General features: G+C 45.1%; 1 protein-coding gene across 2 annotated transcripts in view; it reads right to left on the bottom strand.

Annotated features, from left to right (window-relative positions):
- The window catches only part of CMTM8 (CKLF like MARVEL transmembrane domain containing 8), a 99,024-nt gene extending 85,621 nt beyond the window's left edge, over positions 1-13,403 (bottom strand). The window contains exons 1-2 of one of the 2 annotated variants that reach the window (XM_056520094.1): positions 13,082-13,403; positions 12,713-12,858 (exon numbers count right to left, since the gene is read on the bottom strand). In XM_056520094.1, coding sequence (XP_056376069.1) covers positions 12,713-12,858; positions 13,082-13,334 — 399 coding nt within the window. In that variant the 5' untranslated portion in view covers positions 13,335-13,403. The remainder of the gene's footprint in view (positions 1-12,712; positions 12,859-13,081) is intronic. The other variant, XM_056520093.1, reaches the window with a different exon arrangement.
- Between the last annotated feature and the right edge of the window lie 1,353 nt (positions 13,404-14,756).

The raw sequence follows: 14,756 nt of genomic DNA, 5'->3' as shown, positions 1-14,756 counted from the left end.
CAGGGGTAATGAACTAGTGGCCAGGCAGCCCCACTGCTGCCTTACCAAGCCCCCGGCTTTGGGCCTCACCACCCCACAGACAGCATCACAGAAACAATTGCCGCCACAGAGAACCACACCAGCGTGAACACTTACCATGTGCTCCCTAGCAGAGGGCTGGGAGAATGAAAGGAGGAAACCCTTATGCAGTCTTCTGCTAATTAAAAATGCTTTAAAAAGGCTTTAAAGGAGTAGAACACAAATAGAGAAACATAACCGCCTCGGCCGAATGGGTGGAGTGGAGTACTGGCCATGGAAGATGGGAGAGACTACAAATGTACTACACAAATAGAGAAATATAGCCACACATCCACCATTTGTATTTTGATCTATTTGCTTCTCAGCATAATTTGTGTTATACATTTGGAGTCTCTCCCTCCTTACATGGCCAGCACTCCACTCCACCCATTAGGCCGAGGCGGTTATGTTTCTCTATTTGTGTTCTACTCCTTTAAAGCCTAGCACTGACTACCAGTTTAACCTGGCTGCATATTCTGGTGCAGTTTGGCGGTTGCGCCTCCTCAATGCTTCTTTTGGCATAGGTTTTTTTTGTTAAACTCTTCTGTAGTAGAGCAGTTTTTGCAGTGGATATATAATTATGATTTGTACCTTTTCACAATTCGGTGCAAAAAAGTGAATATTTGTGCAATTGGGTGCAAAATTTAATCATTGAACTAGTTTAAAAAAGTGCTTTCACCAACACTGTTCGCATGACAAATCTAGACTTGCACCTAATTTATCATGCTGTGTTCACCCGATTGATAAATTAGGCGCAAGTACACAAAAAAAAAGTAAATAAAACACACTACAAACCGTGTAGCAAATCACTTCAGCCACACCAGCAGTGATAATTCCCCATTATCTGTTAAAAATAAAACCACATTACCTGGGCGATAAAGCTCAACTTGGCCTTTATGTCTTATGATTTTTTGTTAGTGATTTTTTAAACTAGTGCAAAAAAAATGCAAAAAAATAGAAGGACTACATAAAATGGGTATCCTTTTAAAATGTACTGACCCACAATATAAACAAAACATGTCATTTTTACCAATATCATTTCATTAAAGTGCACGGCGTAAAAACACACTGGTTCTTGCTGCACACTGTCACTGGGATCAACGTACGAGACGTTACTGCTGTTTGCTATATTGTATGTAGAATATATAGTACACACTGTGTATTTGTTGTTAAACATACTCCTTTAAAGCCCAGCACTGACTACCAGTTTAGCCCTTCTGCAACTGCACCACTTATCTCTGCAAAACGGACTTACATGTCCTTGCAGAGTTACAGTCCACTATACACACTACTGTATAGAATGTACAATTCTGTAACAAGATTGTCACATGGCTCATGGCTGTTCACCTCTTTATTCCGTGTAAAGGCCATAGAGCAATTATATTCAGACAACATCATTTTACAATCTGGTTTAAGATTATGACAGAAGAGATGAGCCCCTATTCAAAGCTACATTATAAAAGGACGCATTTCAGGCAAGCGTTCAAGAAATAAAAATTTAAAAGCTGTCCATACATTTTTACTCTATAGTCAATGTCATATTTGACCATCTACTATAACAAACCATTAATCCGCACCAATATGCACCTGTAACTATGATTGTCACCTTATCGCATTTTCTTGATTCCAGCCTTTGATAAAGTTACACAAAGAACTGCAAATTAGCATTGTAATGAAATGGCATTAACAAATAATCAAATAGATTCCAATGCACACCATACCTGTTCATGGTTCAGTGATCACAGGCTATACACCTGACCTCACCATTCAGTGATTGAAGCCATGATGTCAGGAGTACAACACAGGACCACTAAGGACACTACTTTGTTGTAGTGGCCACATGTCAGCGGCTGGGTGACAACCAAAGCTTTATATTGGATTATCATTGGATCTGAGGGGCGAATACATTTTTTTTTTTCAACCATTATATTCAGGAATTTAATTTTTATTTTTAATACCATAGATAACCTTTTCAGTCATTTCAGTAATGGTATCCCTTAGCATAATACTTTGGTCTGTAGAGTATATGTATATAGAGCATAGTATGTGTGTAGAGTAGTATATGTGTATAGAAGAGAGTAGAGTAGATGACCTGAATCATCACTCTGGCAATGGCTAGGATAGGGCTTTATGATGAGTGGAGGATAGGACCTCTTGGAACCAAAAATCAGAATGATAGATACCATCGGCATAGCCTTTAGCTTCTGGGACCCAATGCAAATTATAATACTGGTCTTTTATAGGGAAGATGTGCTCCCAGCCATCCAACTGTGCTTGGAATTGCTCCTGGCATCCAACCTTCGCCAGCTGTTAGCCATTTCAGTGGCTGTAGACAAATGGCTGCCGTAGTAGCCTCCCCTCTTCCCTGACTGCAGTAGGACAAACATTTTTAGGTCCTAACTTCTGAACCATTTCCCAGACAAAGAACAGGTGAGCAGGGTCTGTGTGTTCAACTTTGTTTTTTTTTCTGGCAGTTTTTGGAATACTGCCACTGCAGTTTGAGCCAAAGCCAGAAGTGTATTCAAAAGGAATAGGACATATAAAGGAAGGACTTACACTTCTCCTCCCTTATGGATCCACTTCAGACTTTGGCTCAAAAACTGCAGTGACAGTTTTCCAAAAACGACCAAAATTAAAACCAAGTGGAAACCTAGCCTAACGATATGTTTATATAGCAGAATGTCCGCCCGGATATTCTGCATACCACGGGCAGAACATGCTGGCGCTATGTCCGCTAAGACATGCGCTGTCTTCAATGCATTTTAAAGCGTATTCCACATAAAGGAAAGAAATCTATTCTGTGGACACTGGAATTCGGGATTTCCAATGAAATTCTGCCTTGTGCACAGTGCAGCAGAATCCCATTTAAACCAATGGGACTCTGCTGCAGCGGAATGTCTGTCTGCAAAAAAACATTCTGCACATTCAGACATGTGAATATGGCCTAAGGTGGGAGAAGCATTCAGCCAAGTGCTTCTCACCCCCTACCCCTTTAAATCTTATGCTGCAACGAAAGATAGGGGGGAGAAGAGCTTAGCCCCCTTGTTCTGGCAGTCACTGCAAGCCTTCACACCTAGACCCCGACTTATTCTGTTGTGACATTTAAAAAAATAAATAAAAATAAATAAATAAAAACACAACATACACTTTTAAAAACAAATAAATAAATAAAAAAAAAGGAACACTAAGATAACACATCCTAGCTCTGAATGCATGAACTAATCGTATGAAATACTTTCATCTTCACATAGTTGAATGTGCAAACAACAAAATTACAAACACACAATCAATGGAAATCAAATTTATCAACCCATGGAAGTCTTGATATGGAGTCACTCAAAATCAAAGTGGAAAACCACACTACAGGCTGATCCAACTTTGATGTAATGTCCTTAAAACAAGTCAAAATGAGGCTCCGTAATGTGTGTGGCCTCCATGTGCCCGTATGACCTCCCTACAATAGGGGCCGGCCTCAGGGGTGTGCGAGCTATGTGGCCGCACAGGGCGCCATAGCAACAGGGGCGCCGGGCGGCCGACACAGCTCGCACTAAGTATATATAATTTGTACTGCCCGACGCCCGGGATTTAGCCCTGCTTCGTGCAAGCAGCGCTAAATGCCGGTATAATGAAGAAAACTGTGCCCTGTAGCGGAATCTGGCCCTCCGCACAGGGACAGTTTTCTGCTTTGCAGGCCGCTCCCTCTCATTACATTCCCACTACCCTCCCTTAACTGTATCCCTATGCGGAGGGTCACATTCCGCTTCAGGGCACAGTTTTCTTCATTACACAGGGAGGTTTCACTTACCCCGCCCTCCTCGGCGTCTCCGGTTGGCTGGCGGCCCGAGTCTGAAGAGGGACATCGCATATGCGACGTACCTCCGCAGACCCGCACAGGATGTCAGTGACGTCACTCGTCAGGGCGCCGGAGAGAAGAGAAGCCCAGGTCAGGTAAGGTTGTCTGTGTGTGTGTGCATGTGTGGTTGTCTGTTTGAGTGCATGTGTGGTTGCCTGTGTGTGTGTGTGTGTGTGTGTGTGTGTGTGTGTGTGTGTGAGTCGGTGGGGTGGGGGGGGGGTGGGGATGGGGGAACGACAATGCTACCGAATTTGGGGAACCTGCTACTACCTAACGTGGGGGGAGCTTTATACTGCCCCCCTAACATGGGGGGAGCTTTATACTGCCCCCCTAACATGGGGGGGGGGGGAACATTATACTGCCCCCTAATGTGGGGGGGAACATTATACTGCCCCCCTAACGTGGGGGAGGGGGAACATTATACTGCCCCCCTAACGTGGGGGGGGGGGGGGGGACACATTATACTGCCCCCCTAACGTGGGGGGGGGACATATTATACTGCACCTAACGTGGGGGGGGGGGGAACATTATACTGCACCTAACGTGGGGGGGGGGGGAACGTTATACTGCACCTAACGTGGGGGGGGGGAACATTATACTGCACCTAACGTGGGGGGGGGAACTTTATACTGCACCGTACTCTGATTGGTCCCCGGTTATTAGTGGTGTACCCCAAGGTTCAGTACTGGGCCCGCTGTTTAATTTATTTATCAATGATATAGAGGATGGTATTAACAGCTCTGTTTCTATCTTTGCAGATGACACCAAGCTTTGTAGCACGGTACAGTCTATAGAGGATGTGCATAAGTTACAAGATGACTTGGATAGACTAAGTGTCTGGGCATCCACTTGGCAAATGAGGTTCAATGTGGATAAATGTAAAGTTATGCATCTGGGTACTAATAACCTGCATGCATCGTATGTCTTAGGGGGGATTAAACTGGCAGAGTCACTGGTAGAGAAGGATCTGGGTGTACTTGTAGATCACAGACTACAGAATAGCATGCAATGTCAGGCTGCTGCTTCCAAAGCCAGCAGGATATTGTCATGTATCAAAAGAGGCATGGACTCAAGGGACAGGGACATAATACTCCCCCTTTATAAAGCATTGGTACGGCCTCACCTGGAATATGCTGTTCAGTTTTGGGCACCTGTCCATAAAAGGGACACTGCGGAGTTGGAAAGGGTGCAGAGACGCGCGACTAAACTAATATGGGGCATGGAACATCTTAGCTATGAGGAGCGATTAAAGGAGTTACAATTGTTTAGTCTTGAGAAGAGACGTTTAAGGGGGGATATGATAAACGTATATAAGTATATTAATGGCCCATACAAAAAATATGGAGAAAAACTGTTCCAGGTTAAACCCCCCCAAAGGACGAGGGGGCACTCCCTCCGTCTGGAGAAGAAAAAGTTTAGTCTCAAGGGGCGACACGCCTTCTTTACCGTGAGGACTGTGAATTTATGGAACGGTCTACCTCAGGAACTGGTCACAGCAGGAACAATTAACAGCTTTAAAACAGGATTAGATACATTCATGGAACAAAATAACATTAATGCTTATGAAGAAATATAAAATCCCATCCCTTCCCCAATATCGCGCCACACCCCTACCCCTTAATTCCCTGGTTGAACTTGATGGACATATGTCTTTTTTCGACCGTACTAACTATGTAACGTGGGGGGGGGGGGAACTATACTGCACCTAACGTGGGGGGGGGGGGGGAACTATACTGCACCTAACGTGGGGGGAGGGGGAACTATACTGCACCTAACGTGGGGGGGGGGGGGAACTATACTGCACCTACTGTGGGGGGGGGAACTATACTGCACCTACTGTGGGGGGGGGGAACTATACTGCACCTACTGTGGGGGGGGGGGAACTATACTGCACCTACTGTGGGGGGGGGAAACTATACTGCACCTACTGTGGGGGGGGGGAACTATACTGCACCTACTGTGGGGGGGGGAACTATACTGCACCTACTGTGGGGGGGGGAACTATACTGCACCTACTGTGGGGGGGGGGGGGGGAACTATACTGCACCTACTGTGGGGGGGGGAACTATACTGCACCTACTGTGGGGGGGGGAACTATACTGCACCTACTGTGGGGGGGGGAACTATACTGCACCTACTGTGGGGGGGGGGAACTATACTGCACCTACTGTGGGGGGGGGGGAACTATACTGCACCTACTGTGGGGGGGGGAACTATACTGCACCTACTGTGGGGGGGGGAACTATACTGCACCTACTGTGGGGGGGGGGAACTATACTGCACCTACTGTGGGGGGGGGGAACTATACTGCACCTACTGTGGGGGGGGGAACTATACTGCACCTACTGTGGGGGGGGGGAACTATACTGCACCTACTGTGGGGGGGGAACTATACTGCACCTACTGTGGGGGGAACTATACTGCACCTACTGTGGGGGGAACTATACTGCACCTACTGTGGGGGGAACTATACTGCACCTACTGTGGGGGGAACTATACTGCACCTACTGTGGGGGGAACTATACTGCACCTACTGTGGGGGGAACTATACTGCACCTACTGTGGGGGGAACTATACTGCACCTACTGTGGGGGGAACTATACTGCACCTACTGTGGGGGGAACTATACTGCACCTACTGTGGGGGGAACTATACTGCACCTACTGTGGGGGGAACTATACTGCACCTACTGTGGGGGGAACTATACTGCACCTACTGTGGGGGGAACTATACTGCACCTACTGTGGGGGGAACTATACTGCACCTACTGTGGGGGGAACTATACTGCACCTACTGTGGGGGGAACTATACTGCACCTACTGTGGGGGGAACTATACTGCACCTACTGTGGGGGGAACTATACTGCACCTACTGTGGGGGGAACTATACTGCACCTACTGTGGGGGGAACTATACTGCACCTACTGTGGGGGGAACTATACTGCACCTACTGTGGGGGGAACTATACTGCACCTACTGTGGGGGGAACTATACTGCACCTACTGTGGGGGGAACTATACTGCACCTACTGTGGGGGGAACTATACTGCACCTACTGTGGGGGGAACTATACTGCACCTACTGTGGGGGGAACTATACTGCACCTACTGTGGGGGGAACTATACTGCACCTACTGTGGGGGGAACTATACTGCACCTACTGTGGGGGGAACTATACTGCACCTACTGTGGGGGGAACTATACTGCACCTACTGTGGGGGGAACTATACTGCACCTACTGTGGGGGGAACTATACTGCACCTACTGTGGGGGGAACTATACTGCACCTACTGTGGGGGGAACTATACTGCACCTACTGTGGGGGGAACTATACTGCACCTACTGTGGGGGGAACTATACTGCACCTACTGTGGGGGGAACTATACTGCACCTACTGTGGGGGGAACTATACTGCACCTACTGTGGGGGGAACTATACTGCACCTGATTAAGGGGGACATGGGACTGATTAAGAGGCAGGGGAATGATTAAATATTGAAAAAAAAATATTTGATACAAAGATTTTTTTTCCTCTTTGTGTATGTTTGTGGGGTAATAGGGGGGCGCGCCACAAGGTTAGCTCGCACAGGGCGCCTGAACACCTAAGGCCGGCCCTGACTACAATGCCTGGGCATGCTCCTGATGAGGTGGCGGATGGTCTCCGGAAGGATGTCCTCCCAGACCTGGACTAAAGAATCCGCCAACTCCTGGACAGTCTGTGGTGCAACGTATCGTTGGTGGATGGAGCGAGACATGATGTCCCGGATGTGCTCAATCGGATTCAGGTCTGGGGAACGGGCAGACCAGTCCATAGGATTAATGCCTTCCTCTTGCAGGAGCTGCTGACACACTCCAGCCACATGAGCTCTAGCATTGTCTTGCATTAGGAGGAAACCAGGGCCAACCGCATCAGCATATGGTTTCACAAGGGGTCTGAGGATCTCATCTCGATACCTAATTGGCTCTGGCAGTGCTCCTCCTTGCACAAAGGTGGAGGTAGTAGTCCTGGTGCTAGGCTGTTGCCCTCTTACAGCCTCCTCCAAATCTCCTGATGTACTGGCCTGTCTCCTGGTAGTGCCTCCGTGCTCTGGACACTACGCTGACAGACACAACAAACCTTCTTGCCACAGCTCACATTGATGTGCCATCCTGGATGAGCTGCACGACTTGAGCCACTTGTGTGCATTTGCCAGAGAACACCAAGACTCCGTCTCATGCTACCACTAGAGTGAAAGAACCTCCAGCATTCAAAAGTGACCAATACTTAGGAATTAAGATTGAGAAATATAGAAGAGTTTGCCCAGCTGAATATTATTCCATTGAGACGAAGTAAGAAATAAAATCCAAATATGGAAAAAGTTGCGCATGAATATGGCTGAAAGAATTACTCTGATAAAGACAATTATTTTCCCTATGGTTTTGCATGTGATTAGAGCAGCACCGGTTTGGTTAGAGGAACACCATTTTAATAAAATACAGAGTGAGATCAATGATTTTTTATGGGATGGAAAACAAACACGGATGAAACACACATTTCTGAGTCCTCCTTTGAGTAGTGGTGGTTTGGGTATACCAAATATGCAACTGTATTATAAAGCGGCACAAATTGAATACATGATAAAGGACGATGATGTTTTAAAAGTTTTCTTTTCTAAACTAGGTATTAGGGGGGATAGCACTTTGGAATTAATTGAAGGGGGAAGATGTATGAACATGAAGAGGGGAAAAATCCCCACTTGTAATATGTTTAATAAAGTATGGAGATTCACAAGACGTTTATTAGGGATTAAGGGTAGTATGCACTACACACTAATGTGGGGTAATGGAAATTTTCCAGAAATGCTGAAATTAAAGGAATATGTTAACTGGGAAAGAAATGGGGTTATTAGAGTTAGAGATTTTGTGATAGAAAGCACGTTAAAAGAGTGGAAAACATTCAATAGGGAATTTAGTATTAGAGCGATTATTTGTAATACTGTACTGTGAAAAGTGATTTTTTAAATGCATTATTGTAATTTTGTAATTTGAAATAAAAAAAAAAAAAAAAAAAAAAGTGACCATAACAGCCCGGAAGCATAGGAACTGAGAAGTGGTCTGTGGCAACCACCTGCAGAACTACTTTATTGGGGGGGGGATCTTGCTAATTTCTTTTAATTCCACCTGTTGTCTGTTCCATTTGCACAACAGCACAGTGATCTGTATAAAAATCAAAGTAAAAAATCAAAGTAAAAGAAAAAATAGAAAAATCCCCTTCCCCAATAAAAATGTAAATTGTAATTTTTTTTTTATAAACCTATTTGGTATCGCCGCGTGCGTAAATTTCCAAACCATTAAAATATAATGTTAATTATCCCGTACGATGAAAGGCGTGAACATAAACAAAATAAAAGTAAAAAATTGCTGCTATTTTAAACATTTTATTCCAACATTTTTTTTTTTATAAAAAAAAAGTATTAAAAGTTTTACATATGCGAGTGTGGTGTCAAAAAGAAAAGTAGAGATCACGGTGCAAAAAATGTGCCCTCATTCCGCCACTTATACGGAAAAATGAAAAAGTTATAGGTCAGCAAAATAGAGTGATTTTAAATGCACTAATTTGGTTAAAAAGTTTGTGTTTTTTTAAGCAGTACAATAATATAAAAGCATAATCATGGGTATCATTTGACCCACAGACTAAAGACGACATATCATTTTACTGTAAATTGTACAGTGAAGACGAAACCTTCCAAAATTAGCAAAATTGCAGTTTTCTTATCAATTTCCCCACAAAAATAGTATTTTTTTGACTGCGCCATACATTTTATGTTAAAATGAGTGATGTAATTACAAAGGACAACTAGTCACGCAAAAAACAAGCCCTCATACTAGTCTGTGGATGAAAATAAAAAAAGTGTTATGATTTTTAAAAGACGAGGAAAAAACGTTAAGGGCAGCCCGCGGGAAGGGGGAGTGTCTACCACCACACGAAGCGGCGGCCGACACGCCCCCTCAATACAACTCTATGGCAGAGCTGGAGCGCTGCCTTCGGCAATCTCCGGCTCTGCCATAGTGCTGTATTGAGGGGGCGTCTCGGCTGCAGCTTCGTGTGGTGGTCGACACCTGCTATCTGGCCATATCTGGGGCCCCGTACAGGAGATCGCGGGGGGCCCCAGCAGCAGTTGGGCCCCCCGCGATCTGAAACTTATCCTCTATCCTTGGGATAGGGAATAAGTTTTTCAGCACTGGACTACTCCTTTAAGGCCCAAATGGTCCTTAAGGGGTTAAAGGGGTGGGGGATAAGCTTGTCAATGCTAATACCATACAATTGCACACTGCATCGAATTGGTCTACATGGCTGTCAACCCAGAAGGAAGCCTCTTCTAAAGAGGATGCACAAGAAAGCCAGCAAACAGTTAAGTATAAGGATATAGATTACTGGAACCATATCCTGTGAGACAAAGGTAAACTGGTGAAAGTGTCACGATCTGGGCCTGCATGAGCGCTGTTGGTACTAGAAAGCTACAGTTCATTGAGGGAACCATGAATGCCAACATGTACAGTGATATACTGAAGCAGAGCATGATTCCCTACCCTCGGAGACTGGGCCGCAGAGCAGTATTCCAATATGATAACGACCCCACAAGGTACGCTTCTACTCCTATGTACAACAATATAAAACTAGAATACTGCTACCTATGTACAAAAATACTAAACTTTTTTTGGCAACATATGTAATTTGTACTGAAAAACATATGCAAATGTTGCATAATCCATTACTAAGATTCACAACAATAAACAGTAAGTTATTTTGGTTCACTGTAGATTTTAGGCTACTTTCACATTGCCGATGGGCTCAGCCACAAACGGCCGTTAAGGATTGTTTTCTCTCCCCCGCCTTTAATGGCCGTTAGTGTGATGGAGCCAGTAGGCATGACGGGCACAGAGGATGCCATCCACTTGAATGGGTTTCTCTGATGTCAGTTATTGCGGCTGTTATTCCACCGGAAGATAGCGGGAGAGAAAGATGTCGCAAGCACAAGTTTTCCTCCCGCTATCTTCTAACGGCTGTCACACTGCCGGGCACCAATGGCAGTGTGAAAGGAGCCTTACAATGTAGTTTTCATGCAAAGTGTTATTGTAGCCTTAGGTGACCTAATGTGACAAACATGAATCAAAAACTGCTGTATGGGATAGAGATGAGCGAACTTACAGTAAATTTGATTCGTCACGAACTTCTCGGCTCGGCAGTTGATGACTTTTCCTGCATAAATTAGTTCAGCTTTCAGGTGTTCCCGTGGGCTGGAAAAGGTGGATACAGTCCTAGGAGACTATTTCCTAGGAATGTATCCACCTTTTCCAGCCCACTGGAGCACCTGAAGGCTGAACTAATTTACGCAGGATAAGTCATCAACTGCCGAGCCGAGAAGTTCGTGACGAATCGAATTTACTGTAAGTTCGCTCATCTCTAGTATGGGAGTGTGACTATACTAGAAAATGTGAAAATATTTTATGCAGAAATTATCTATGAACAATTTTTGTCAGGGTAAAAATTAGGGATAAAGATCTGAATTCTTAGCAACCACATCAGAAAAAAACGTCTTATACTACAAAATATGAGGGTCCAATGAGAATGTTATGTGAAGGAGTTTTCATATCAGAGTCATCCAGTGACTTCCCAAAGTTCAAGTCCAGAAAATATAAAGTCCCATCCCAAAAAATCCATATAATTAAAGTAACCAGACCACTAATCATTTGTTTTCCTTCGTGCAGTTTATCTGCATTCGCACCTAGTTTTCACTGTACGGGTGCCGGATCCGGCTGGGGAGGGGAAAACCAGGCGCTCCCGTACCCCAGCCGAATCAGCACTGAAATCCATTTACTTTACCGGAGTCAAATGCTGACTCGGTCGGCTCATTTTTGACCCGCATCCGAACCTAAAACCGTAGTAAACTGAGCTGACCGTTCAAAAATTAACCATTTGGCTGTCAGCTCATAAAAGTAAATGGATGTCAGTGCTGGTCCGGCTGGGGTACAGGAGCGCCCGGTTTTCCCCTCCACCAGCCAGATCCGGCACCCGTACAGTGAAAAAGGGTTGTGAATGCAGCCTGATCTAAGAAATTGCACATGCAACATAAATCGCATAGATTTTAAAAAGGATGTGCACTGGGGGGAAAAAAGTCACATCACAACTTCCTATAGGCACAAAAATGAAGCCCATGCCCCCTCCAAGATCAAAAATACTAAAACAACTCTGGCTACGATCACACTGCATTCCTGCCCCTTAATCGTATCCATCTGCATCCCATCGAAAACAGTCCGCTTAATACATCCCTAGAAGGGACTCCATTTGGCCATAGAAACAAATGGGATATGCTGTTCCCGTTAACAGTATACATCAGCATCCCCTTGTCGGTGTTAATGGGGGAGATTTATCAAAACCTGTGCAGAGGAAAGATGCCAGAGCAACCAGATCTCTTCTTTCATAAAAAAAAAAAAATTATTAAAAAAATAAATAAACAGACCTCTGCAAAATGAAAGAAGGGATCTGATTGGTTGCTATGGGCAACTTTTCCTCTGCACAGGTTTTGATAAATCTCCCCCTATGATTATACCCTAAGTAAGCGCAAACTGGAAGAAAAACAGAGGTGCAGGGTTGTATGGGTTAATAATGGTATCTGAAAGGAGCACTTACTGTACAAAAAAATGTACATACACAATTTCTAAGAAGAACTACAGAAGGAACACATAGGAAACAAAAGTATAAACCTAAAACTGGCAAACTATCCATATAAAAGTCTCTAACTCTATATATGCTTCAGACACTCACTAGTTCTGCCAGCAGTAGGACTCCAGGAGGGCTCCTGAGGAAGGTCCCATCATAGGACAGGCTGGCACCGCTGGAGAACGCCTCACTATAGGAGCTGCTGGTGGTGGTCACAGTGTTGGACCTGGCTCTTTCCTCTTCCATGTCTCCTACAGAAATCCAAGTAGAGTTAGCAGAGATCCTCACATGTCCCCTTCTCCTCCCTGACCTCTGGCATAGACTGCACAGTAAGGACTATACAAGGGCTGAAGCTTCCTGCCCAGATAATTGTGCCCAGTGCCGAGCAGACAATGGAGTAGACTGAGCTGCTGCCCTCCTCCTCCCTCACCAGGGGCGGGTGTCAGCAGGTAACCTGCATGTGTGAGGATGTACCTGTTCTCTCCTGCTCGAAAACCTCCTCATCCTCAAACTTGAAGGAGTTCTGTGGAGCAATGAAAGGAGATCGAGTAATGATCATGTCCTTGCCCCAACAAGCGGCGGGCGGGTGATGCCACTTATCATACATGGCAGGTGGGCACCGGGCCCCTCCGGCCCTCTGAGCTCGCTGGGGCTGCCCTTCCTCCATGACACCCGGGACCAGTGTCAGCTTCTGGGCAAACCCTGGAGGCTGGAACTGAACCGACATTTATAGGGGCAGGTTGAATGGAAAACCGGGAAATGCTGCTGGATTTCAAATCCTGGACCCGAGATCCGGAACATGCAGCCTCTAATGCTATAGAACATGCAGCCTCTAATGCTATAGAACATGCAGCCTCTAATGCTATAGAACATGCAGCCTCTAATGCTGTAGAACATGCAGCCTCTAATGCTGTAGAACATGCAGCCTCTGATGCTATAGAACATGCAGCCTCTAATGCTATAGAACATGCAGCCTCTAATGCTATAGAACATGCAGCCTCTAATGCTATAGAACATGCAGCCTCTAATGCTATAGAACATGCAGCCTCTAATGCTGTAGAACATGCAGCCTCTAATGCTGTAGAACATGCAGCCTCTGATGCTATAGAACATGCAGCCTCTAATGCTATAGAACATGCAGCCTCTAATGCTATAGAACATGCAGCCTCTAATGCTATAGAACATGCAGCCTCTAATGCTGTAGAACATGCAGCCTCTAATGCTATAGAACATGCAGCCTCTAATGCTATAGAACATGCAGCCTCTAATGCTGTAGAACATGCAGCCTCTAATGCTATAGAACATGCAGCCTCTGATGCTATAGAACATGCAGCCTCTGATGCTATAGAACATGCAGCCTCTGATGCTGTAGAACATGCAGCCTCTAATGCTATAGAACATGCAGCCTCTAATGCTATAGAACATGCAGCCTCTAATGCTATAGAACATGCAGCCTCTAATGCTATAGAACATGCAGCCTCTGATGCTGTAGAACATGCAGCCTCTAATGCTATAGAACATGCAGCCTCTAATGCTGTAGAACATGCAGCCTCTTATGCTATAGAACATGCAGCCTCTAATGCTATAGAACATGCAGCCTCTAATGCTATAGAACATGCAGCCTCTAATGCTATAGAACATGCAGCCTCTAATGCTGTAGAACATGCAGCCTCTTATGCTATAGAACATGCAGCCTCTAATGCTATAGAACATGCAGCCTCTAATGCTATAGAACATGCAGCCTCTAATGCTATAGAACATGCAGCCTCTAATGCTATAGAACATGCAGCCTCTAATGCTATAGAACATGCAGCCTCTGATGCTGTAGAACATGCAGCCTCTAATGCTATAGAACATGCAGCCTCTAATGCTATAGAACATGCAGCCTCTGATGCTATAGAACATGCAGCCTCTGATGCTATAGAACATGCAGCCTCTAATGCTATAGAACATGCAGCCTCTAATGCTATAGAACATGCAGCCTCTAATGCTATAGAACATGCAGCCTCTGATGCTATAGAACATGCAGCCTCTGATGCTGTAGAACATGCAGCCTCTAATGCTATAGAACATGCAGCCTCTAATGCTATAGAACATGCAGCCTCTAATGCTATAGAACATGCAGCCTCTGATGCTGTAGAACATGCAG

Source organism: Hyla sarda, chromosome 5, assembly GCF_029499605.1.
Source record: "Hyla sarda isolate aHylSar1 chromosome 5, aHylSar1.hap1, whole genome shotgun sequence".
NCBI lineage: Eukaryota > Metazoa > Chordata > Amphibia > Anura > Hylidae > Hyla > Hyla sarda.
This window is presented reverse-complemented; position numbering and strand designations above follow the sequence as displayed.